The sequence below is a fragment of the Motacilla alba genome, chromosome 20 (genome assembly GCF_015832195.1).
Source record: "Motacilla alba alba isolate MOTALB_02 chromosome 20, Motacilla_alba_V1.0_pri, whole genome shotgun sequence".
NCBI classification, from domain to species: domain Eukaryota; kingdom Metazoa; phylum Chordata; class Aves; order Passeriformes; family Motacillidae; genus Motacilla; species Motacilla alba.
The window spans coordinates 11,799,642-11,827,235 of record NC_052035.1 but is presented as its reverse complement, the minus strand read 5'-3'; the positions used below and the strand labels follow the sequence as shown (position 1 = coordinate 11,827,235).

At 42.4% G+C, this 27,594-nt stretch overlaps 1 protein-coding gene across 2 annotated transcripts in view; it reads left to right on the top strand.

The window, feature by feature from the left end:
* Positions 1 to 12,069: 12,069 nt before the first annotated feature.
* PHACTR3 (phosphatase and actin regulator 3) overlaps positions 12,070 to 27,594 on the top strand; it is a 100,489-nt gene continuing 84,964 nt past the window's right edge. The window contains exon 1 of one of the 2 annotated variants that reach the window (XM_038158774.1): positions 12,070 to 12,371. In XM_038158774.1, the coding sequence (XP_038014702.1) occupies positions 12,269 to 12,371 (103 nt within the window). In that variant the 5' untranslated portion in view covers positions 12,070 to 12,268. The remainder of the gene's footprint in view (positions 12,372 to 27,594) is intronic. The other variant, XM_038158775.1, reaches the window with a different exon arrangement.

Sequence of the window (27,594 nt, the reverse complement as noted above, 5' to 3'; positions counted from 1 at the left end):
TCTCTCTGCTGTCACTTCCAAAAGTACAGTTCTATTCCAAGAGTGACAAAATAACAAATGGTTCCACACCTGCTTCATTTCAGTGATGGTACAGAAATGGGTGCTTTGGCTCATTTTCCTAAACTGATGTAACACAAAGGGATGTGGAAAGGAAGAAGGGGAATGGAGAAACTACAACTTTTAATTTTGTTTCTGAATCCACAAAAATTCAAGGCCCAGATCATATCTCTTTTGGGACATAAGATTATCTGTACTACTCTTTCCTTATAGTGTCAGCTCTAAGAAATATAATTTAAAGTGACACTTGAGAGCAGCTCAATGCCTTTTTTACTGGGCTCATGAGGGATTGGCACCTCCTGGTGCTGAACATGTGCAGCTGGAGATCACTCCTTGCTTAGGAAGAGACCTGCAAGGAAGCATTTACATATTTATGAATTCTCCTTTTTATTTTTATTATTTTTTTTCCTTTTTATGCTAGAGGAAAGCCAGCAAGATTAGAATTTTTCAGGTAGCTCTGATAAGATCAGAGCTACCACACACCACCACACTGTCCCTGTGTTTCTCCTCAGACAAACAAAATCACCTTTGCAGACCATTCAACAGACCATTCTGGGAAGATTAGATTTACTTTCACCTAGACCATGAAAGTTACCTCAGGACTGAGGACAACAGCCAGACAGCAGTTCAAAACTCCAGTGCCCTAAAGGAAGAAATATAAGCATATTTTTCAAGTCCAATTAAGGCTTTGGCTCGGAGCATTTGGCAGAAGGAGAAGAGTAAACATTTTATGACATGCCTTTGCATGGATGGTGCTATGAGGAGTTCATGTCTTAACTAACAAGGTCCCTCTGAGTGATTTTTGACTTTGGGAGAGGAACAGGGGAATCAGAGAGTGGAGGGAATGCAGGTTGCACTCAAAGCTGTTTTATCATCACTCCTGGGGGCAGTGGGTTCAGGAGTGTGTTTTCAGAGAGAAAAAAAAATCACTTTTGTGGTAATTGATTTTAAACCAGGAATTCAAGCAGTTTCTTTGCAGGATGCCTCCAGCTCCTCAGCTCTGCACAGACTGATGCTTATCTCTGACAGCAAAAAATGGGAACAGCTATTTCCAGACCTTGAAACAAAATCAGGGCATCTGGGATGTGAGGAGCTACTGCAGTTCCTGTAAGGACTTTTGGAAGCAATTCCTGGAAACAGTTTAGATCCAAGACTTCCTAGAAAACCTGGGAAAATTGTTAGGAAGGGTCTAAATCTAGGATGGGAAATTCCTTGAACAGCACAGGAACTACTTCAGGTTCTAGATCCAGGAATCCCTATAAAAAGTGAGAAAAGGCCAAGAAATGTTGTAGGTCCAGAAACTCTAAAATTAGTCTCTGTCCAGGAATTCCTGGAAAGATCACACATTCAGGAATACTTGCAAAGACCAGGAAAACTAGAAAATATTCAGATCAATTAATTCCCAGAAAGTGATAGGAAATTCTTTGAAAATTTCTCAGTACACTAAATCATAACAGAGGTCTCAATCTAGAGATTCCTGGGAAGGATCTTGGTCCAGAATGTCCAGGAAAACTCCTAAAACCCCCCAAATATTCATAGAAAGTTTATAGATGTTAGAATTTTCAAAAATTCCATATCTTGAATGTTGTTTATTCTAAGTTGCTTAAACAAATTATCTGAGTAACCTTTACATTTCATCACTCGATTTAAAGCCAGTAACACTTTCCATATGGTGAAATCACTTCCCAGCTGAGCACTCTGGTACTGGAAAGGTGAATAGAATTGGAGTCTCTCTTAGGAAGTTTCTTCATTATTTGTGAAGAAGAACTGCAAAAAAAGCCCCAGACAAACCCAACAAATGTACAGGGACATTATGAGTTATTATTTTAGGCAGTTTGGTTCAACTGTCAGAGAAACAACGTGGGCTTTGTCACCAAGCACTTCAAACCAATCCTGCTAATTGGGATTTCAAGTTTAACACTGACATAAACAGATTGGCAAACTAATTTTGGGATCTGCAGCTCAAGGGAGGTTTTTTCTTAGGTCTGGTCTATTTAGGATGATGTGATGAATGCCATTCTTATGAGAGGGGTCTCTCCCATCACCCCATATTCCATTTACACAGCTGGCCCAACATTTAATCTCACAGAATCCAGTTTATTCCCCTCCAGCTGCTCTGACTCGATAATGCTGACAGAAAAGTTTCACTTCAGTAGAACAAGTGGCTCTGCCCCTCAGCACCATTTTCTGCAGGAAGGAAGGAAACACCATTCTGTGACAATTCCTTTGCTGACCACAACCGCACTCAGCACTCACTGGAAGCAGAGCTGCAGACCTGGGGAGGAAAACTTTGGAATTCTGGGCTCCTCATTATCTTCTGAGAATGTGTTTTCTTCACAGGCACTGCCAAGTTTTAAGCTACAACCTTCTGCTCATAAAATAATCTGAAAGATACCAATGATTTCAATGAGAAAGTCCTCCCAAAAAGCACACAGGAGCTTTAAAAGGGTGAAGTGTAAACATTAAAGGTCCAGCTGATTTCAGAATGAGGAAAAGAGGAAATAAAGTCTCAAGGCACAGGTACTTCAAAAGAAAATAATGAAATTTTTTTTTTCCTGGGGGAATATGAGAGATAGGCCACGAGATCTAAAAAAAAGCAGCTAAGGAAACATCAAATACTTGGATCAGGAGAGACTAACAGGTTATTTCACACAGCATTTCCCTTTAAATCACCATTTCTCTGAGTTTATGTACTTTACATAGATACACTCCATTTATTGTTTGCTGATTTGAGAATGATTTGAGGCAGAAGTTTTTTCTAAGGATCAGCTAAAGCAGAACTAGATTCTCCCAAGGTTGTCTGTGCAGCGGGCAGCAAAGCATCATCATTCAGCCTTACAGTAAAAATAACCTTTACATTAAATACTACAGAGGACTCAGTGAAACCCCACTGAGGGAGAAGTACATGTTGATGGAAAAAGCCACCATGAGTAATAATTGTGTAAAGCAAAACGCCAGAGGTGCTAAAATCTTGGTTTAATAGCCTCTGTTTTGTACAGAACACAATAGGACTCTTCAGAAACGGAAAAAAAGCCTTTCACGCTGTAGTTCACCACACCCTGCTTTGGAAAAGAGACAATCCCCTAGTGCTCTCTAGTGGCTGCCAGTCAAAAAACCTCGGCAGGCTGCTCTGCCAAGTTAAAAAAGACACAGAATTATCAAAATATTCATTTGCCCCTGTAGTCAGCCACGACTGCCCAGGGAGAGAGCAATCAGTGTTTGCATCAGTGCTCTGCACTGCCCGGGCTTGTTCTTCCTGCAGGACTCAATTCCACAACAGAACTGCAAATATTGATGAGCCTGAAATGACACGGAACAAATTTAACACATTTGATGATGATGATGAAGTGTATGAGGTGTCTCACAAGTTGGTATCAAAACATGGCACCTTTTGACTCTCACAAACTCCAGCTGTGCCTGATTTCTTCCTGAGCCTACAAATGGTGAAGGGAAAACCATTTCCTCCTGCTTGATCTGGACTTTGCAGTTGAGACAGCCACGTTGCAAAATGGGTGCCTATTTTGGGCTATTAAAACTCTCTCACTGTGCTGAAAACACAATTCATAAACCAAGTCTGAGCCATCAGTCCTGTATAAAACCATCTGAGCAGAGGCAATTATCCTCTGCCCACAGTTAGTGACACATTTCATAACCATTGTCAGGTTGTGCTGATCTTGGAAATTGTCTTATTACTAATAAATTGTACATTGATATTTATTACTTCAGATGTCTAAATAAAGCCTAGATGTCAAAATTACCCTTTCAGATAATAAATTAATTCCTAGGGTTGGCACACCAAGAATTTCCTGTCCAACAGCGTTTCCTCAGTGGATTCTCTCAGCTCCATCAGACATTTATTCAGCTAAATAAAGAACAAATTGCTGAGTGTAAAACCACTACCAAGGGTTTGCAGTATCATCCATTAGCTCCAGGATTTCCTTGACAGCACAAAGGATTGCAGGCTGCCAATTATAATTAAATAGAGCTCCCTATGGTCTTAAGCAGAGCTCTTCATTGCCCTGGATAGGAAAATGCAGGTTAAAACACAAGAGTAATAGAAAATGGATCCAAACGTGGTTCCAGTAACTGCAATTTTCAGAACTGGAAATATCTCTGTAAACAGCATGTAGATGACACTTGCCCTGGGTAGAATGCACAGGCTGTGACATTCCTGCGGTGTCAGCTGAACTTCTACCCAGGAAATCCGGTCAGAGCCCATGAAATGAGAATTTCACAAGCACATACTGCACCTTCAGCTGCTCACACAGAACACCCTTACAAACAGAGAGACAGATTGATTTTGACACCTTCAGTTCATAATGCATTAATAAACAGAATTTTTCCAACAGCCACGAAGCCAAGGGAGAAAGAAGCCTAAATGTTAAAATAATTCATGACTTCTGAATGATTTGGAAGAAGCAAACCTAGTGGCTGCTTCCTTGACTGATCTAATTGAATTTATTTCCACTCTCTAGGAGAGGGGAAAAAACAACATCAGCAAAAAAATCCTGTTTACTAGTTCATTAAACAAGGGTATAATTACCTAATTATAAATACCACAGGTCATACAATCAGCTGCATGAACCTCCATCTCCATACACAGGCTTGCAAATGACAAGCTAAGCAGTCATCCATGTACACAATGAGTTGCATATTCAGCAAAAATTTGTGCCCCCATCTCTGTATTTCACATCAGGTTAGAATAAAACAGTTTTAGACTACATGTTAATAATAATTTAAAAAAATCTAGTTCTGCAACTAAACCTTAAAACTTGAAGGACTTGGTCTTGCAGAATTATTTGTAGGAGAGAGAGGTTTAAAGTATCTGTGTGGTTGACAGATTATACTAAACTGATGTTAGGAATTCCTTTCCAAAGCATTTGTGTTCCACATTTTTTTGTGTCTAGACCTAAAAGGATACATTTGTATAACAGCAAGAGGCTCATTTCAGGGACAAGCGAAAACAAAGGGACTCTGTGGCAACCACCTGATTTTTGGCTTCACTGGAAGAATTTACCAGACAAAGTCTGCCTTGGATAAAGATGTTACAGGATTTATTTTCTAAATACTTGAGATCCCAGCTGCAGGGTCTGGAGATGTTCTTTGCATTACAGTCTAGGCTGGCTGGAAGCAAGGCTAGCAAAGAGAGTTTTTTACAACAGAGCAGCACAGAAAATTCCATGATTACATTGTTCTGACCTTGCTTATGACAGCGTCCATCTGTCCATCTCCAGCCTTGAAATCATGGAATAGAAGATCCACCTAATTCTGTCCTGGGCTAGCTTTGCAGGTTAAAAGTTTGCTGTTAGGGCTGATCCTAGAAAAACAACCACTGTCTGTGTCCGTGAAGGGAGCTGTGATGGAGCTGCTGAGCAGCCTGGCCTTCCCAAGCTCACAGCAAGATGGCATTAAAAGAGCACACTGAGCTGCAGCCCCGAGGGGAGGGGATGGCCCACATCTCCTGCTGCCACGGCAACTCCACAGCTGTCAAAACCCCCATATTTAAAAAGTAAACCAAGTTAGCTGGGTTTTGCTGAGGAATGGTTTCTCAGATGACTCACTGCATCTGCAAAAGAGCAAAGCACAACCTCCCCAGCAGTGATCTTACTCTACATCCACATTCTGCCTAAATGAGGATGCAAACTACTGCCTAAACCCTTCAGCTCTTCCGAGGAAGCAGTAACTTCACTGTGTAGGAATGGTATGAAGTCCTAGTTTTCCTTAAAAATTAAATGAGAAATTCCAAAAATTTATTGGTAGCTGTTCTGCTTTCCTTCCCAAGTCTTGCTTGAGTTGGTGAGCAGGAAATTGAATAGATGGAACCAGCCCAAAGATGAGTCTGTCCCAGCCAGGCACAAACCCAACCCACAGGAGCACTCAGAGAAGAATGAAGGTGTAGCATAAAGCCACCACAGCTCTCCTGCCTGGGAAAGCTCAAACCTTGAGGTTTTAAATCAGTTCTCACCCTGCAGCTCCCTGAGAATGACACCTGGAAGAGCTGGCTGTGACTTCTGGGCTCTCATGCAGTGCACAACTCCAGTGTCAGAACAGAAACTGCTCTGCTGTCCTGGACCTTGCTCACTGCCAGTTCCAATCAATCTGAGCTTTCATTCTCTCGCCTTCAGCTGCTGATCAGCTCTAGACTTCCTATATTTCCTTCCATGAATTGAAGCCCAGCTGAGGTTGTATCTTGAGAGATGCTCATACATAAATCCTGATTATTACGGTCTTCACTGGATTTCAGGTCCCAAAGGACTGCAAACTGTGACCTACTGAAGGAATCTCTGCCACTTGTTTCATGTCTCACTGACCCCTAAAGTATTTCAACTCCCCAACAGCTGAATTTCTTGTGTATTGTGGTCTGAGTGTGAAATACCAGCAGAAGTCCTGCGTTACACAAGGAATGAAGTGACAATAACAAAATGCCATTGAAGTAAATGTTGAAAGGTACTAACATGAGTGGAATCAGGATTTTGTCCTGCACTCTACATCAAAGACTCGTCAGCTCTCATCTAATTAGCACAGAGCACCACTTTTCCCTTTCCACTTCTGCTGACAACTGAATGATCTTCACTGTTGGAATTAATTTGAAAAATGTATACGTCAAAATTATTCCAGATTTGGCAACAGGATGAGATCTGAATCAGAATGTACTGTCTGAATGCAATACATAATAAGAAGAAATGACATCTCTGATCAGGCTACAAGATATCCAAACTTATCTCTGAGGCAAAAATGAGCTGAACTGCTTCTAAAATACAAGGACTTGCAAAGCACAAGCAAATCAGAGGTTCTTCTTTTTCAGATGTATTTTGTTTCCAAATGGAATTTCAGTGCTCCAAATTGTTATTTTAAAAGTCTGGGATCTTACACTGTATTCTTTTATATTTACAACCAACAGCAGTTTCTTGGAGCTATTTCTACTATCCTGAATTGTAGAACCTGCAGAACTGGTGGTACAAATGTAACAAAAAACAGGGCTTTTCTGTATTAATTCAAGGAGCTTGCAGGGTCTCAATTACACCAAAAATGGCTTTCAGAGCCCTCACATATGTACAGGTTTTTTTGTAGTTTTTGTAGGTACTTGAGATCGTGGAATACTTTGAGGATGGAAGTGAGAATATGGAACTTCCAGCCATGTGCCTTCTTAAGAACACAGTGCCTGTAAAAAACCAAGATATTTCACATATAAGAATATTAATTCCCCAAAATGTGGGCAGGAAGGAGATTTGGACCTGCAATGGAATTTATATGTACATCCCTTCTCCTCAGACATCCTGAGGGGCTAAGGGGGACAAAACAGCAGAGAGGATGATGAGATTCATCCCTCCAAACAACATTTATGTGGCACATCACCTGGAACCTCACTGGCTTGGACAGCACCTCAGGAGCCCCCAGAGCTCCCCACAGAGCTGCTTTTTCCCTGCTCCTCCTGCACAGTGACACTGCTCAGTGACCACATCCTCTCTCTGCTGGCCTGGGCATGTTGTAGACACCAGTTCACTCCCCACACTTGGGGCTGTTGCTGTTATAAGCTGCATAATTTGAAACAAGAGTAGAGGTTCCCCTTCCCATCATCCCATCATCCCAGCATGGAAGGATGTGAGTAGAGCTGGGTGTCAGGGCAGGGAGTTGAGCTGAGGATCCTCCTTCACATTTCCCCCAGCCTCTTTTTCCTGTTCCTTCACCTGTAAAATGGGAGAGAGCACTGGAGCTGGGAAGGAAAGCAAACATGAAAATCAGATGGGCCATTGCCAGAATAGCTCCTGAGTATCAGAGATTCTCAATGTGCACATGAGACCCCCAATAAACAAGCCCTTGATGCTTATTCATTTTTTATTTGCTTTCTGTGGTAGTGCTTTGGAGAAGACGTGTTTCAAGTCTTTGTACTTACAAAGTTGTGACTGCTGGCTGATATTTCATCTCTTCTTGGTGACATGCATTTATGGTCTTGACAAACAAAGGCTCAAAATAGGCTCTGTGTCCTCTTTACAAAGAAAGCATCTGAGGGGAAAGAACCCCCAACAAAGTCAACAGAGAAAAGAGCTTTTTGAGCATGGGAATGCTCATCTCTGTTATGGTGAGCACGCTGAGCTACAACAAGCTGGCATAAAAATCTTAAAAAAACTAGGTTAAGGCTCACAAGCAGCAGAACAAATGCTTTCTGTTGCAGCATCTAAGAAAACTGCTCCTAGCAAGGCTATTTGTGCCTTGGTCATCAGAACAATTCGAACATGAAAGCTGATTCTGTCAATCCAAATGTACCCTGAATTCATTTTTCTAAATAACAACACAAAACCCCCACATCAGTGGTGCTCAGAGATCACATGTAGGCTTCAGATTAAGGAAAATGAGGTTGTTTAATATTCTGCTGATTCGAGAAAAACAGCACTGACATGACTCACGTCTTTTCTTTCTCCCCAGGGAATCATTCCTTTCCAACACAAGTTTGGAATTCTCTTTATATAACCAGCTCATACAACAGGCATTCAGCTGTCTGTCAGAGAGAAAACAAACGAATCAAATCATCCATACCATTTATATAGTTGCATTAAAAAAAAAAATCAAGTCATATGAAATGGGCATCCATTCATTTGGCTGTGGACTAAGCATCAAAATAAATAAAATTATAAAAAATTTATTTTCTCTTCTGTGTTCCTTCTGTGGATATTTCATTTCAAGAAGTACTTTCCTGCAACTGAATGGATGCCAGTTGCAGAGATATTTGCTACTAAGCTAGAAAAATTTCATCATGACTTTTCATCATAAATATAAAAGGCTAGAAATCCTCTCAGAGATAACTAAACAGATCAGATCATTGAACTCCGGGAAAATGCTGAAAACTTGTTTACCACAAGACTCCTATAGTGAGAAAATAAACCAAACAAAAGGGGAGTCATGTTTCTACTAATAGCCAGCCTGATCCTGCAAACAGTTTTGTTTGTGACACCTACAGAAGCATATGAAGTAGTAGATGGAAAATTGAGGACAATTTTTCAGGTGCTTTGTACCCACAGGTAGAACCAGGCTTAGTTTCATCCCAATTTCTTTCTAATTTCAGAGGGATTTACAAATCAATACACTTGGAATATGTTAGTTAGTGCCTCCATCAGCTTTATTTACCTCTGTGGAAAGGCTCCATTCCTGTTTGGTGTTGGTCTTTCGACACCAAGACAAGACTTTGCCTCACGTTGATTTTTCCCCCTCTAAAGCCCTGCCCCAGAAGGAATGCAGAGCCTGCTTTAAGGAAGGAAGCAGGAAGTGCCATAGATGCATCACCATCACCTCTGACATTTGAAAGTAAAAGACGTGCAGACAATCCTACTTTTAGCACAAGAGACATTATTTAGCAACGTTAAGTTTGAATAATTCAACACAATTTTATTTTTTTTTTGGTACCTCCTCTCCCAACCATGATGATGGCTCATTTTGGAAAGAACAAGGTCCAGGGCAGCTCCATCAGCTGGCACAAACCACACCAGGGATTGATCCCCAGACTGAGCCTCCTGGTTCTGGTTTGTCAGGGATGAGAGAAAATGCTCTTTAACAAAGTGAAAGCAGCAAGGCAGATTCCAGCCCTGTTTGACTGTTTTCTACCAGGCAGTATTTTAAATCCAAAGGAATTCTATAAAATGCTCTCTACAGAGGCAACCAGTATGGGAGCTGGTTAAAAATACATCCCTCTCATCCTGTGTGCTTGTACAGCTACTAAAGATGTCTTGGAGATGCTTTCTTGGGTTGGAAATATTTTAATATATTCTGTCTTATACAAATGCTTAAATCTGCTATGAAACTTCTCAACCCTACATTTTAAACATGAAATCAGTATCCTTTTTCATCTCAGAAGGCAGTTATTGATTAGTGCAAACAGGCTTTCACAGAATTCACTAGAAACCATCAGCATTTTCTAGCATGACCTAAAAGCTATATAGAGAAAAACCATTTAGAACTTGCTACTTCCTCTCCTTTTGGGACTAAAAATAGATTTGGCTCATTATCTCACTTGGCACCTTAATGTATTCCATGGCACAGCTTAGATCAAACCTCCACATGCTGCTTTTTCCTTAGGATCTACCTTATACACCCCAAGAAGGGGCAGGGCTCATTGAACCAGAAACTCTTGGATATTTTACTTTAAACCCTTTTTTGGCTTCTGTTCTCAGGACAATATTCCCTGTTGGATGCAGCAGCTCACCCCAGCCATGGGTGGATGCCACCCCAACGGCCACACTAGGGCCTCCCTCAAATGGAATCTTGGATGAATTTTCTCATTGAGCTCCACCATTAAATCCACGCCCATGCTTTTTTCTTTCCCCCAAAGATCAGTAGGATAACTGACTCTCAGGGACACACAGCCCAAAAGTGACTCCCAAATTAGGTGTAGGCACATTTAACTTTGAAATTCCTGCTTAAAGAAAAACTGCAAGCACACATTCATTGTGATAAATGTGATAAATTTGGGTTAACTCCCCCCAAAACGCAACAAATGCCACATAACTGCTTTGTTTGCCTCTGCTTTCAGAAATGGCCAAACCCCACTTTCTTTATTTAAGAGCAGCAAAATGTTTTCCACATACTAATGTAAAAACAGAGCCAGGCTCTTCTCAGTGGCGCCAAGTGATAGGACAAGAGGTAGTGGTGAAAAACTGATGCTCAGCAAGTTCCACCTGAACATGAGGAAGAACTTCTTTGCTGTGCAGGTGAGGCTGTGGCTATTTCTCTCCACTGGAAATATTCCAGACCTGTCTGGACACAATCCTGAGCCCTCTGCTCTGGGATGACCCTGTCTGAGCAGGGAGGTTGGACCAGGTGACCCCACTGTGGTTCCTTCCAGCCTGAACCTGTGCTTCTGTGGGAATGAAAGACCGCATTGATGGGAAATTGTTTGATAAAGGTTCATCCCTAACATTTTGCAAACTTGCACCTGTCTCACAACAGGAACTTGGTCAGCTGCATGTGTAACCACTGCTCTTGAGTCAGAAAGAAATCTACTTGTAGGTGAGTGTATTCCTCAGCGCTGGTTCCATCCAGAGACAAAGGCAGAGTTTAAGATAGATGTGAGATGAAAAACCTCACAATCCCAGCAAGTGCTGACTGAGCATTCCACTGGACTTTACTGGGAGAGTGATTAAAAAGCATCCTTGTTTTTTACAGGTCAAAACTTCAAGAAGACCTGACCTGCATCACTGGCTACAGACCAGCAGCCCCTCTGCCGGCACCCTGCGCTGCACGGGAGGGGCAAAAAAAAAAAAATCATAAAAAAAAATCCATAAAAGCAGTTATTCCCTTTAAACAAATCCTCAAACCAAGCTGCTCAGCCGAGTCGGAGCATCCCGTTTCTGCGGGGTCCCCGTGCGACACCTTTGCCACGAGGCCCCAGCTCTGGCCGAGCTGCGCGGGGTCCCGGGGGCACGGAGCGGTTCTCCGCTCGTCCTGCCGAGGGAACCCCCGCGGGACACCCTCCCTCTCGGGACACCCTCCCTCTCGGGACACCCTTCCCCTTGGGATGTGCTCCCCCGCCGGCCCCGGGGCGAGGAGAGCGGCGGACACCAAGCCCCGCGGCCGTCCCGGTGCCGGGGGGTCGCGCCGGTCCCCCCCGCGGGGCAAAGCGCCCGGACGGACGGGACAAGCCCCGGGAGGGCTCCGGGGCCACGGGCGGGTCCCGCGCAGCGAGGGCGGGCGGGCGGCCCCTCCCCGCGGGCCGTGACGCGCTCGGGCGGGGCGGGCCCCGCGCACCTGCGGAGCCCCCGCCTTTGTGCGGTGCAGGTGCGCCCAGCCCGGCCCCGTGACGTCAGGCGGGCGCTCGCGGGGCACCATGGGAGAATCCCAATGTTTTCCAACGGATGCGCTCAGCAGCGCGGCGGCTTGAGGCGATTCCGGCAGCGGCGCTCGGGGGGGCGTCCCGGGAGGGGGCGGCGGCGGCGGGGGGCCGGGCCGGCGGCCCGCGCCCCGGCTCTTCCCCACCCCGCCAGGCGGCATGGCCCACCCCCCTGAGGAGCCCGGAGCTGCCCCCTGAGCGCCCGGAGCCGGCGGAGCGCCGCGCCGCAGCCCTGCCGACGGCGCCGGGGAAGATGCTGCCGCGGCTGGTCCTGCCCGGCTGACGCCCCGCCGCCGCCGCCGCCGCACCCCCGTCCCCATTGTCCCCCGGCCGCCTCCGGCTCCATGAGCGCCTCCTCCTCCCTCCTCCTCTGAGCTTCCCGCCCTCCACCTCATGGCTGCATCGGAAGAAGGGACCGGCTGCTTTCTCCCGCGAGGCAGGTCGCAGAGTGACCCCAGCATCCTCACCGACCCCGCGGGCCCCGGGGAGCACCCAGGTAACCGCCCCGCTCTCGCCGGCGGCTCTCCGGGAGCATCCGCCAGTTTGTAGAGAGCCCGTCCGCCACGGGCGGGCAGCAATTGGGAACACATTGCCTGCAGTAAATGGTGCAGCGGCTGAGCTCCGCACGGGATCGGAGCGAGCGCGTCCCGCGGCTCCGGCGGCGCGGCTGTGCCCGCCCGCCGAGCGAGCGCGTCCCGGCCGGGGCTCCCAGGGCCGCCGGCGGCGCTCGACCCCCGCTCCCGCAGAGCTCACCGATGACTTTGTGGGGAGGGGGAAATGAGCGCTAATAAAGCAGGCTGTTTGCATGAGATCGCCATGGAGACAAGGGAAGCAGAGTCATAATTAGACGCTTTCTGCCCACAAGAAGGTAATTTTCACTTCACAGGGAGAAGCGTAATCTCCTTGTGAAGTGTGGGCACAGAGGGTGGTGCTGAGGGGACACAGCCCAGTCGTTAGGGCATAAATAGAATATTCTGATTAGATTTTTTTTTTTAACAATGGCAAATGGTGTTTTCATCTTCACTTTGAGGAGTAATTCTAAATGTCTGTTGGTGGTGACTCAGTAATTTCAGATCGTCAGAATCTAAGCAGTGTTGAGACCTTTAGAAAAAAAGAAACAAATAGCTACATCACTTTGATGCGATGTGATTGCACGGAAAGGCACAACAACAAGCTGGAAGCAAAGGGTAAAAGCCAGTTTACTCTCAGTTTCCCTGAATAGATGGTGGTCACACAAGAGCTGTCAGGTTTCTTTATGAGAAAAGAAGTAATCAAAACAGCGTACAGACAATGAATGGGGTGTTGATCATCACTACCCACTACTGATTCCTATGCCTGGAAACGGGATTAGGTTTTGGGTCAGGCACTATCAGCCTGCAGGAGACAGTCCCTGGATGCAATTTCAGGTTGAACTTTGCTCCCCTTTCTCAGATTACTGAGTAAATAAAATATTCCAGGCTCTGTTCATACACCTGCTATATTGCTTCCTTCCGAGCCAATGAGGATATTAATATTTGTATCTAATTTAAGTTCTTCTATTTATTTGCCTTATCAAGCAATTGTGAGCACACTGGTCTGGAGTGAAATCCAAATTGAATTAAGGCAAACAGTGGATGATTTATCCCTGATTACCAACTGTTCTGATACCCTAAGTGAAGGGAACAAAGGAATCTTCTAACATGAACTGCTCGACTCACTCCCAAAGGGGCAATCTTGGCTGAAAGAGGAATGTATGTTTCTGCCATTTGATTTCTGCAAGCAGAAGTGACTAATGAAAGGAAGGCGTGTGCAACCTCAGTTTTAATTCCTCTAGATTGTTTTCTGCTAATTAATTCTTTTGGCCTTTGTGAGATACACAACAAAGAAAGTACACAACATGTCCGACAAACAGACAAAGATATAAACATTATTGTGCTGTTTGTTAGGAGGAGGCACTGTCAATACCAAGGAGCATTTTTACCCCTAGAACAGACTCCATCAGATAAACCAGTGTCCCATTGCATGGCAGAAGCTCTACTAAAATGCAAGGGGTGTCTTGTATGCATTCTGCTATTCATGCAATATGTGGAGAGAAACAAAAGGTGTTAAATACATAAGGCTTTTGTCCAGGTAGGTATGAATAGTCAGTGGTAGGATTAGCATGTTTGGTAAGATTTTCAGGTTTTAAATTTGTTCATCAAATAGTATTGAACATTTGTATGCTTCCAGATGACAATAAAATGAACCTAAATTGTTTATTTTAGATAAAATTTTACCCTACAGTGTTGTGAGTAATCATTATGAGCAATTTCATACATTTGGCTACTTAAAAATCTGGAATACAATTTATATTATTTTAAGCATTATGAAGGCTAGATGACTTAATTGCAGTTTATATTATTTTACTGTCTTGGGAAATAATTTTATCATTATCATTATACCAACATAATCATCTATGGACTCTAAGTCAAAAGACAGTCTTAGGAGTGGGAAATTATATGTCCAAAGTTTGTGTTTACATCCCAACCCTGCTCACAGACAAACCATGTGGAGAAGAGTGAACATGTAAGATTCTTCCTTAATCTAAAAGTTCAATTAATGTTATTATCCTTTAAGTTGCATGTTTAAATTACAGACAAACAGACCAAAATTATACCAAAATATGGGTATAATAGGATGTAGGATCCCTACAAAAACCATTCCTGCTTTTACCTGGCCTTTGAGTGATGCCATATCCCATCTTGTTTTGGAGCAGTTTTTTGATTATATGAAGTGGTCAGGGATTATTCTGCACCAACTCATTTGGCTGTGCCTGCTGAGGAAAGGATATTGGGGTGGGAAATGTGGGAATGATGAAGGCAGCCTAGACTCTGAAAAATTTCCTGGTGGTTTTTTGGTTTAAAGATATATTTGTGTTTGTCTTCTTGACCTGTACAATTACAGGAGTTCTTGGTTCAGTCCAGCTTTATGCAGGAAGTTTCAGTGCCATGTCTGAGAGTGTAGAGCTGGCAGCATAAAGGTTGTCATGTATTTCCCAAAGGAAATCCTGTGATGCAATGCTTCATTTCCCTTTCCTTCCTGAAGCACCAGTTTAACCAGTAGAACTGACTCATCCAAGGGGGTTTGAGCCTTGCTGGCTGTCACAGAATCTGCTCCCACTGGACCAAATCACCCCTTTTTAACTGACCCTGAGCAATGTGAGCATCAGAGCCAAGGAATTTGGGATGAGCACGTTGCAGATGCAGATGTTGGTTCTCCTTCCCAGTGCTTCATTTGCAGTTTTTTTATGAACTGTTGCTTGGGTGAAATGTCAAAGGGAGTCTCCCCATATGAGAGCAGAGCTGAAGTTTGTTTGTTTGTGAGGCTTTTGTTCATTTTTAAAGAGGACTCTGTTTTCATCCAGCCAGGCCATGGGATAACTCAGTAACTGCCTGGCTCAAGTAGCATTAGATGCTGATTTTTGAGAGGTCCTGCACACTCACAGTCCTGACTAATGCCAGCAGAAGCTGCAATTATTCCAAGCCTTGAACAATAAAGGCTTCATGATAAAGCCTCTTATCTGGTGTGCTTTTCCTCACAAAGCATTCACTGTAGAAATGAAAAGCTATTTTATAACCTTGATTTAGAAGAGCTGTAATCTTTATAGACTACAGTGAATTTTATCACATGTAAAAAACTTACAAAATTACCACATGCCAGTACAATCTTACAAATATTCCTATAATAAGTCAGATAAACAAGATGTTCAGTAAAGTAAACTAGGGACAGTTAATAGCTATTTATTCCAAAACAGAGATACAAATTCACTGATGTAGATCCTTCATGTGCAACTTTAATTAAAACAGCAGCTCCTCACAGTGATCAGTGAAGATGTCACAGTCATAGTCTAAGAAGAAAAGATTGACTTTAGTTCAGGCTCTGCTGACAAAAAGATGATTTTTCTCCAGCATTTAAATGGTGCACAGAGGTCCTATTGGTAATGCAGAGAATACTGGAAATAGTGCTCCTTTGCTTCAATTGGATCAGTTATTTATTTTCTCCTTTAAGATAAAATCATGCATTTCAGCCTGTCTTTAAGTGAACTATTTTATGGCCAGTGAGCAGTGTTTTATGAGAATTACTGTAGTACAACAAACACTGTCTTCATGTTTGAGTCTGTTTACGTTCACTGTCACACTGAGTGAGCAAGCCTTGAAAAAGGACGATGTGCTTAGTTTGGGAAACTGACATCAAAATACTCATGTCTTGCTTAACTGTAGACTGTCTCTAGGCCAGGCTGTTGTTAAGAAAGTGAATTTCATCTCATTCATAGAATCACAGAATGATTTGGGTTGGAAGGGCCCTTACAGATGATCTGGTTCCAGCTCCCTGCCCCAGGCATGGCACCTTCCTAACCTGATTAGATCAGGCTGCTCCAAGCCCCATCCAAGCCGGCCTTGAACACTTCCAGGGATGTCAAGAACCTCCTTATCTTACATGTCTTTCCCCTCCTCCACCTTTCCAGATAAGGATCAAGAGAGAAAGGAGAGTCTAAAGAGAACAGATTTCAGTATCACCATCTAATTGAGAGACAGTTGCAGGAAGCCAAAATATTGCTCTCATTATATCCTTCCAGCAGTCACAGGGCAGAGGGAAGATTGACAATCTCTTTTGATTTGTATCAAAAAAGGGAGGGTGCACAGACTGGAGAAGAACACACCATGTCAAAACTCTGTATTACTTGAGGAGATACAGACAACCATGACAATGTGTGAAAATGTCACCCCCCTCCCCCCCTTAATTTTGGGATAATCCATTTGAATTTGTATAAGTACACATTGATGCCATCACGTTTTGCTCTCTGTGCTGCTGCCTTTCCTTCCTGGCACCACACAATTGAAGATCTTCAGGATGGGCATTACTGAGCTCTGCAGCAGACCTTGCCAGTGGTCCACCATGTGTTCCTTGTCCTCCAGTGAAGGATCTGTGTTGAGGCAGGGAGCTGTTGTGCTGCAGGCAGTGGTGTTAGATGTTGTTAACAGCTCTGTCATCATAATTTCTTACTGCCTGGTGAAGGGGGGCTCCTCAGCCTCTCCTCTGGTGTGGTGTGCTTCAAGACCTGACAAGTTAAAGCTACTGCAGAGTAGCTGTGTTGAGTAGCTCTGTTCCAGAGATACATGATAATGTCTTCACCAGACACTAATTCCCTTTTTATTTCTATTGATACCATGTGTCATTAGCAGCACTGTGCTCTGAATTAACTCCAGGGGAGAACAATTGCATAAGACTTAAAAGGTCCTCCATCACTGTTTCTAGTTTTCATAACTCAAAAGTTCTGTAGCAGGCAGCATTCTTGTTAGTATTCTTCCAGGATGCTAAGAAGAGATGCTGAGATGAGAATTGAACTGTTATGTTCCTTTTACATTATCTTTCTTTGGGCTGGAGGCTGAGCTGAAACTCAGCAGGGCCTCCCAGGCAGTGTGAGGAAGGACATCAGCCATCCAAGTAACAGCCAGGGAAAGTTGGGATGCAATAAACAGCAGGTGTAGGAATACTCTCCAATATGGCTTTTTCTTTCTTGTCTTGTTTTGAAGCTGTGACCTCCCCTGGATGGACTGTGCCACTCCACATCTGTCATTGTCTTCTCTTAACAGTTTTGTTTTAGCTGCTAAAGATTTTATTTGACTCCTGTTTCTGCTGTATTTGTTCCTTCGACAAGTTTGCTCAGTCTGAGTCTCGAGCAGTGCTAGGGAACCTGTGAGCCAGTGGAAAGCTGTGCTGCCCCCTTAACCAGGACACTGGGAACCTCAGAGATATTTGGAAGCTACTGCCAGGGGATGTTTAGAAACACAAAAGCAGATGGAAAGTAAGGTGTGGTAGGTTTGGGCTGCAGGTGCTGGCATGGAGCAAAGAGAAGGCAAAGACAAACAGGAATTCAGCTGGAGTGCACACAGATTGGTGCCAGCTCTCTGAATCTGCTTGAGCCATTCTTGCTGCAAATCTATTCATGCCAGGCCCATAATTCAGAAAATCTTCTAAGTGTGTGCTTAACTTCCAACATGTGCTTCAGATGGAAGGAAATTGATGGCAGAGGGAGGACAGAGAGATGCTGTGGGTGCCCTGCCTGTCAGCTGGGCTGCTGCTCCATCCTCTGCAGTCGTTTACATCACCACAACTTTAATCAGGGACTTAAAGGCTTATCTGTGATGTCTTTAGTTGTTACATGAATTTTCAAATTTGATCCTACTGCTTGAGCCAGGACACCTTTAAAAAGTTGTTTGGGTTCTGTTTTGTTTTGTTTTTTCACCAGAAAGATTTTGGTTTCCATTTCATCTTTCTCTGCCAACAAGTCTGTTCTGTTAACAAAGTTTGTTTCACCTACATTATATTTCTTCTGAAATAGAATTTTATCAGGTCTCTTACATCCTTTCCCTTATTAATTTATGGACAAAATGATCTAATCAGTGCTTTTGCTCCTATGTTTTATTTATATGAAACTTAGTGATATTCTCTCACTCAGAAGTTCCTGTTCCTAACCAAAGGGCTCCTTGCAGAAAGTTACCATTCCACACCTAATGGGGGCTGTACTCAGGAATACTCAGTACTGACTAGAAACATGCAGGTTGTTAGTTAATATCCCATTTTCCTTTCCATTGAAATCTAAATTGAATCCTATAAAGCTTCCCAGAACATTTGCTATTTGTGTGAAGGTAGAGTTAGAGATTTTTCTGACACAGCACCTAAAAATCATCACCAATGGGAGTTTTATTTTAAGAAATGTTCCACTGTGCTTTTGAGAAGGCCTTTTTGTTTCTCATCAAATTCCCAGTCTCTCCTTGGTTGGATCTAACTGGACCCCAAGTCCCTGTGGTGCAGAGAAACTCCCCTGGAAGCACAGATCTCCCTTTTTTCCTGTGTCCTGGAGCAGAGAATCTCCTCTTTCCCAGCAGCCCTTGTCCCTGGCACCTGACTCATCTCCCCCCTGGCAGCTCTGCTCCAGCATTTCCCAGGAGGAGAGAAGGATCTCTCCATCTCTGGAGAGGAGGATGGGCACAGTGTGCTGGGGAAGCTGCAGAGGTGGCACTTCCTGGGCGTGGATTCTCTCGCTCCAAATGCATAATTTTGGTCCTGCACATATAATTTGTGTCAGTGCTGGGGTATCATTACATTGCTCAACATGATGCACACTTAACACAAACTGCTTTTTGTTGTTGCCTGGATATTTTACTTACTGATACTCAGTTTATTTTGGGAATCAAGAGCTTGGTGAAGTTATGTTTTTAATGCTACTTTTGCAGGAATTAAATGAGGTCAGTTAATAAGTATGCTATTCATGCCGAGGGTAGGATTTAGGCTTTTCCAGGGTTTGAGTGTTCCCAGTGTTTGGAGATTTGTATGTAGCCAAACTTTAGAGTTCTGTAAAGGAAATACAGGGCTTTAATGGGAAAAAAAAGTGTTTTAAAGTTGTCTTTTCTTCTAAATCCCAAGTTGGCAGGTAGTCTGAATGTTGCTGAAAAGACACTTAAACCATTAAAACCTCTTTATCCAAGAAGTGGAAATACTGATTATACACCATCAAAACCTAGACTGGATTTATGAGAATGAGGTCATCATATTGGAAATACCTGGTGGTTTTTTATGTTTACCTTTGTCTCTTTAATTCAGGCTTTCTTTTTCATGTTTATCTTTGTCTCTTTAATTCAGGCTTTTTTTAAAAAATAAAAGTAAACCCCAGATTTGATTGCATACCTTAAGTAAAAGAACTCAGACCTAATTTACACACCTAATAACTTGTGCACACAAGTAGATGCTTCTCTGTGCAAATAAGAGAAACTCGTGTCTGTTAAATAATACAAGATCTTCACACTTTAGCTGTGAATGAAGGTGGTTTAAGATTATTCATTCAGTTAATGTTTGCACCACACTTTGAGAATGGAATGAGTTACATAATGCTGGGAGTCATGTTTATCTGGAAGTGTAACTATATTTTAGTGAGTAGTTAAGTAACAGTGTTAATTTTTTCCCAAAATCTTTAGTTTGGGAATTCTCTTCCAAGACTGCCCAAGTCATGCTGTAATGAATGGACTACACAATTTATTTATTTATAAAATGGGGTTTTTAAACAAAATTTATGGCTTTGTATTTTTAAGATTTAATATGTAGAATTAATTGCCCTTGCTTCTCTAAGCAGTCAAGTCTATAAATACCAAGAGTAAGTAAAACTAAATATGATACCTTGATTTTGCTTCAAAACGCAGCCAGTTTGGATGCTAATACAATGGATTCTTTGTGCCCATTAAATCCCATGCTTTTGTTTGAAATTCAAGTTGATTTATGGCCTAGCATATACACAATTTATACATGCCCCAGAGAGAACCTCATACAGCGATTGAGGCAGGTCAATAGCTCCGTGCTTGAGTCTGCATAAATATTTCAGTGAGATGGTGTGAATCAAAGGGGTCTTCTCTTGCTTTCTGTGGTACACTGATATTCTGGGTCAGCAATGTGGACCTGTGGTTTCAGCTGAAGGAAAGCTTGTCCTTATGCATAAAGCACTTCAGAATTGTTCATATAATGAAGAGACAGTTTGTGTGTTAATTTCCTTAATCTAATTCTTTTTTAACATCCTCGAACTGTTCAGCTGCTGCATAACCAGCAGTGGACATAGATCACTGCATTACATCAAACCAGTGAAGCCTTTACTGTTTTCTGAGGGCTGCTCCATCCCTCAGGCCAGGCAGCCTTCCCTGTGCCTTGTCCATATTGATCTGTTGGGAATGGCTGTCACTTCTCATTCAGTTGCTCTCAGAACTCTGCATCTCTCAACTAAACAGCCTGCACCAAGACTTGGGCTTTTATCCTCTAAAGAACACAAGAAGTTCTGCCCTGGCTCAGGACTGAGGTGTGTCACAGCCACAGGGGTTGATGCTTTGGGCAGCTTTGCTCAGCATCTCAATCCAGCCCTGCTGTCTTGGGGAGCTCAGACAGAACCTGAGTGGAAATCAGCCTCCAAGAGAGTTTCTTGGCTCCTGCAAGTTCATTTGTAATTGTTCCATCATGAATGAGATGGATCTGTGTGGAATATTTAAAGAGTGAACATGATAGTGTATGCACCACTGACTTAATTGGGTTTCTCTGAAGTTTATGCTTTGCAGATGGGACTTCTCTAATTCTGTAAGCTCTGCATTTAGGATAGAAGAAAAAAAAAAAGTAATTTTTTAAAAAAAATTATAACAGCTCTGTAGACTGGGTAGCAGCTTTCTGGGATTGCAGAGGTTTCAAGGAGAAAAAACATCCTATTTTCAGATACAGCACTTCAACTTAACTTCAGCTTAAATGTTTCCTTCCATGACAGTTGCTCATTTGACTTTGCTCAATGTTACAGTGCCTAGAAGGAGAGAATATGTACTCACATGAGACTACCAACTATGCAGAGAAAGCTCTAGAAAAAAGAAAATGGAGTCTTGGACTCATACAAATTCTCCGCTTGTCCAACATAAGTTTTAAATGCCTTGTTTCTTTTTTAACTCAAGAAAATTAATGGAAAAAGCAGAACTGAGATAACCTGTGAGTGTTGCTTCAGATTTCACAGGAGATACTTAACTGCAGAGAACTTAATAACACATCTTCCTGCAAGTGAGGAACACGAGTGAGCTCCTGCCACCTGGGAATCCCCTGCATTTAGGAACACAACAGAGAGAATGTGCTATTTTACTGTAAACTGCTGATACCAATTCAGGATGGAATGGCGTGACACAAAAACTGTGTATCCTCACTAAACCCTTGATTCTGTTTGATCTGTAGTGGGAGCAAATATCAGCCACTGCCCCAGGCTGGTGCCTTGAACCCTTGCAGCAGTGGTGAACTTAACAGATGACATGATCAGATGTGGATTTTCTTAAGGCAAACATAGGGAATGTGAACTACAGCTGTCAAGATGGATAGCAGAGAGACTTCTTAGTGTTATGGTGTACATTTGCTGCTGCAATTCAACCAGAAGAATAAATTGCAAGGAAGTCAAGTAAAAGATAATTTTAACATGTAGAAGTACAAAGGAGCGCCCTTCAAAAATTCAGATTATTGTGCAGGAATTAAAATGCTATAAGAAGGAACCCTAACTAATAGATATTTATCCTGTATCTCTCTTGTTAGTCCAAGGAGGTATCACTGAAGGCAGCACAGGCTGGTCTGGAAGACTGGCATTCCTTCTGTCTCACTGTGTTGCTGCTTCCTTTCATTCTCTTGTTCTCATGTGACAGGGTAGAGCTTCTTGCAGCTCTTTTTATTTCTCAGTCTGTTTTCTCTACAGTTTTTAGCTTTTCTGCCATCCAGTCTGAGTTCATTCTAGTAGCTAGCTCTCCTGCCTTTCAGCAGCTCCTGTTCCAGAGGCCTTTCTCCCAAGTGGAGAAGTAGAATGTGTGTTACTGCTGTTACAGCAGAGAAGCCAGCAAAGCCTGCCTCCCTCCAGATCCAGCGTTTTCAGCCCTTGGTGTGATCTTAAGCTGCTAAAAATCCCATTTATCACTGAGGTGCTCAGATTGGCTCCTCTGTTGTCTAATGAAGAGTTAGACTGGGTGAACCCTCTTCCCTTAAGGGCCTCACAGCAGCAGCTCTCCTGTGGGTGCTTTGGTGTGGAACCAAACCTGACCTCACACCCAGGCTGTGCTTGCAGGCAGCTCTTTCCAGGGTCACCGGTGTCATTTTCCATCAACTCCATCCTTGGTTGAAAGTTGCCAGTGAGCTCCAAAGTCATTGTGGGTGGCAGGAGATGAAGGGGTTAAGCAACCCTTGTTTGTGAAAGAAGCCAGGAGCAAAAAAGCAGGAGAAGCTGTTTTCAATAACTTGTTCCATTTATATTTTTCTCACTCTTGCTCTCACAACACAACTCCTAGGCTTTATTGCAACACATCAAGGGTCTCTAGTTCTACCAACCTTTTCTAAAAAATCTGCACTATGACCTGGGGCATTACTCATCTCTCTTATTTGGGAGATGATATTTTATATAATCAGCTATTTGAGTCCTGCACCTGCAGAAAATCTATTCTGCTTTGCACCCTGGAATTTAATATTCATTGATTCACCTATTTTTTTTTTTTTTTTTTAGGATTTTAGACATATTTTGCAATAACTTTTTAAAAAAACCCAACTGTAAAAAAAAACCCAACCTCTCCAACCCAAACACATGGCACTGCTTGAGCTTATGAATTTTCACATCATGATTTGCTTGGCTGCTCTAATGAAATAATTATAAAACAGTTAAATTACTGAATATACTTTTAGTGGCTTATACATCAAAAAATACCAGCAGAGAAATTAAACCCAAACTTTCTGAATAGAAAGTATGGGATGATGTTTTCCCTCTATCCAAAAGGATAGATCTCTCAGAAGGATACACTTCATATATATTTAAAAATGTATTTTCTCATTCTATTAAAAGAAATGGAAAGCTAATTCTAGTGGGTTTATTTAATTAGTTTTTAATTCAAATTCCCCTCCCTCTCTCAAGAAATTCCCTTGCAATTTGCCAGCAGAGCATTGCAGAAATCTTTTTTAGATCTTGGTAGCTGCTGTAAAGCTGTCTGGGAACAAAATCTACTTTTCAACAGATTACTCTAAATGTACATATCCAAGTAGGGAAAAAGTGGCAGTAGCTTGAAAGCTAACTTTCATTTTAAGTAGTTTTTTGATGAAAGAGAAGAACTTTGGGTATTACATCATGGTTTTTCAGAAATACTCATTTTTTAAACAGAAAGAAACGACTTTTTCCTGCTTTCCAATAATAATCTGATTTTTAACCAGATACTGTCTATTAAAATGAAATCATGGAGACTTAGAAATATCTTTTCTGACAGAAGGGGACAAGACTAAGCATATCAGAGCCGACGGGAATCGTGCAGTTTAGAGATTTTGTTGTTATAGATCATAATGTTCTCATAATACAAGAGAGATTACAGAAATATGGCATAGTCTTATTTTGTCTGACATTGTAAAGAAAGAAAGACTTAAAGGATTAGTCTTGGTAACTTAGCTGTTCCTTTGCAACGTTTTGTGATATAATAGGAAATAATGCAGCGCAGATCCTGAACATGAAATAAAGCCTCTGGTCAGAATCTCGTTAATGCCAGAAATGATTTAAACCCAGCCAACAGCCCCAGTTTTCTGTCCCAGAAATGACAACACAAGATGTGACGCCTCTTACTCTAATGCTGCATAAGAGCACATCATGCATGTGATTAAGATATGATTGAACACGACTAATTCCTCAAGATTCACTTCTCTCCATTGTTAGAAACCCAAGGAGAGCACAAGAGAGCTGGCTTAGATTTTAGATGGAAGCTGCTACTTTAACAAGGAGTCAAACTACTTCCTTCTCCAGTGTCTGTCAGAGAGATGGGCCAGGGAGGCAAAGTTAAACATTTTTCACTCAAGTGAGCTGAGCACCTAATTTACACATTCATGGGACACAAAGCATCGCTCACTGTGCTAACAAATCACCGTAATGAGGCATTTGCACACCCACACACATTGATACTCATGCTGTTGCTCAGCTTGCACCTGCAGTGGTGGTGAATAGATGTGTAATTACATCTCGAGTTGCTGAAAGCAGGGCTGCAGGCAAGGTCTGTATAGCTGGGGTAAGTGGCTGCCTTTTCCCTTCACTTTGCTGTGGTCGGCAGCTTTTGGAAGCTGCCACATCAATGCTGCTTTTCTGTTATGGCAGCTCTGAAAAGCTTTTCCAAGGAGCCCTACAGGTGTTGGCTTTGAGTCGTGAACGTGCTGGGTGACTGCTCCAAGGGCTCAAGTCTCTTGCAGCATCAGAGCACTGAGAGCCCCTCAGCTGATAACACTGGCACACTCTGATAAGCTCAGAGCAAGGGCAAGGGCTAGAGAGCCAAAGTTCGGGCACGCTCAGGTCTTGCAGGTAAAGGAATTTGGGAAGCAGTGGTCAAAAAACTGGTGCTGCAAGATTCTCCTGAGAATAACAACTGTTACCTACTGAAATCTTTGTCATGGCAGTGCTGATTTCCTGCCTTACAGCCTCAAGTCAGATCTTACAGTCCCTTGACACCAGAAATCAACAATCCCATCTTCAGGGGGCCACTGAAATGAAGTCCTTCCACTTCATTAAACATCCAAGACATGTTCCAAACTTTAGATTCATGACAGTTGCTGTGAAATTTTTAGTTACACCTTCTAAAGCCCAAATTTTTGTTCCCTGATTTCCCTTGGAACATCCACCTGTGCACAAACCAAAACCATTGCTAGCTCGGATGTTTTGTAACCTCCAGAAAAAGCCCAGGGATTCCACTGCAGGCATTTCACCATTGCAGCCAGCCTGCCTGACCCAGTGCTCCTGCTCTCATTTTGTCATTTGGGTGGCTCTCAGAAGCTATGACTTCAAAGTGAAAATAGCGTGTCTGGAGTGGTTTTAAGAAACTGTTTTATTTCATCCATTTTCTGCCCAAAGTGCACTCTGCCTTCTGAGATGTGAAGAAGGCTTTATCTATTCCACTGCCATCGAAGTCTGCTTGAGGTGAGAGCCTGGTTATTTCGGATGTTTTTTGTGACAGATGAGTTATTTACGGCAATTGTATCCCAAAGATGTAGAAAGTATCATTTTCATAAATTGTCAGCAGCTTTGGGATCCCAAATATCACATTCAAACCAGCAAATTCCAAGTGGCTCAAGAATCAGATTCCAATAACACTGATTTCTGAATAGCAATTGTCTATATTTTTAGGGCCTTGTCTGAAATTTAACAGTTTTAATGCCTTTTGCTGGGCATTCATTTCACATCTGTGTTTGCTACCACTGACCATCAGTTTGTTGGACTGAGGGTAATGGGAACTCACAGTTGCACATCTAAACCAGTGCATCACTGTAAAACTATTTGCACAATTTAAATGCCTGGACACTAAACTGTGATTCCCTTTCAGGTCCTGTGCTATCATATAATCCATATCCATTGAAAATTGATTTGACATGCACAATCACTGTTTAATTGTCATATCTCCTAAGGAGGCTGTTTTATAGAAGTGAAAATAATAGCGTAGGACAAGTATATGGTTTTCTCTAATAAGCAAGTTATTCTGATTACCCTGCCCTAATAGCATAATTGCATTCTGGATGTTCTCTCCTCAGCAATAACTCTGGTAATTACAGTCTATGTGTGGTCCAGGTCCTGGCAGGGGGCAAGGGGGTGGAGTTTGGGGATTTGCTGTTGTTGATGTTGTTGCTCAAATCTGAATTTTAAAAATATGTGCCCAGATTTTTCTGCACTGCAGCTTTGGTCAGGCTCTAGGATAATCTCCAGGCTGAGAGAGAGTAGCTATCAGGTTTTAATTTTTCATTTTTTGCCACTGTTGATGAAAAAAAACCCCAAACAATTGCAGCTTTCATTGGTGGAGGGAAGTGAGAAAAGGAGAGGGAAGGAGGGGATGGCAGCTATCACCTGTTTACCTTTGTATTTTGTTTGCTTTCCTGTCAACATATTGTGTGAAGAGCACAACCCAAGGGTATCTGGATTTCTGATATTTTCTTTCTCCATGGCTCATGCCACTACAAATCCATCAGGCCTGCAGTCACATCCTCCCAGCAGCCTGGAGAGAGCTTACATGAGGCCAACCTCGAGCACCAATTCTGCCCCTAATATCCATATAGAAGAGCTTGCTCAAACTTCAGCTATATTTAGGACTGAATTTCAGCTGATGAAATACCACTATAAGAGCTCTTTCTCCCAGAAAATGTAGAGCCAAATATTAAGGCATTTAGTAATGAAAAGAGATGAGAACAAAGCTTTTAGATCCAAGAGGATTTAAGTGTGGAACAGTCCTGTAGGAGTGCTTGGACAAATCTACTCTGATAGTCCTTAAGAAGTGCTACAGAAGCATCCTCATTTTCCAAAAATGAATTTCCAAAATTACATTTACAGCTGTAATATTCCAGTCCTCCTCTCCTTGAAAAAGACTTCAGAAAACCCAACCCCACCCAAAGTTTGGTCACCTAAAAAAGAGAGAAGCCAGGCAATTACGTATGTCTGTAACTAAGTTATTGCTAATGGGTTTATGCAGAAAGTATTCAAATACTCAAATTACAGCATTAAAAAAAGTGTTTAACAGCCCTAGCAGAACAGCCAAGGTTTGACAAGGCCCAAATAACCCATCCTGGATGTGTGGCTGAGTCCTGATGGGAAGAACAATTTCACTGCTGTTGCATGGGGAATTCTTGTTCTGTAAACAGCAACCTCAGTTCTCCTGGGAATGCTGCAGTCACTTCAGAAAATAATACAGCTTGCAATTTGTTAGTTTGTGATATGCACTTTGTTTACAATGCAAGAAGAGATTTAATGAAATGGCTTGGGATTTGAAACAGGGTTTTTCAGCTATTCATAATTTTGAAGCTGATTTAACCATTCACCTGTAATTGTGATGCAGAGCAAGTAATTGCACAAGTTAATGGCAATTACAATAACTAACAGGCATAATGAAGTGTTTTGCATATGCACTCATGGGATTTTTGTGCATGCAAATCATTTGTAGATTTTGTACAAAGTTTCTTCATTGTATGTAAAAGAACTCTTTCATTTGTTGTTGCCATGCCTATTTTATATAGCACAGGATATTAAACTAAACATTCAAAGAATTCAAGCACACAGCTACCACTGATATGTGCGTTATAATTGACTGCTTAACCAGATTGCATGAATAATGCTTATTTTTTTATTCAAAGGTTCATTCTTATGTGTTTGTCTAGTTCTCTGG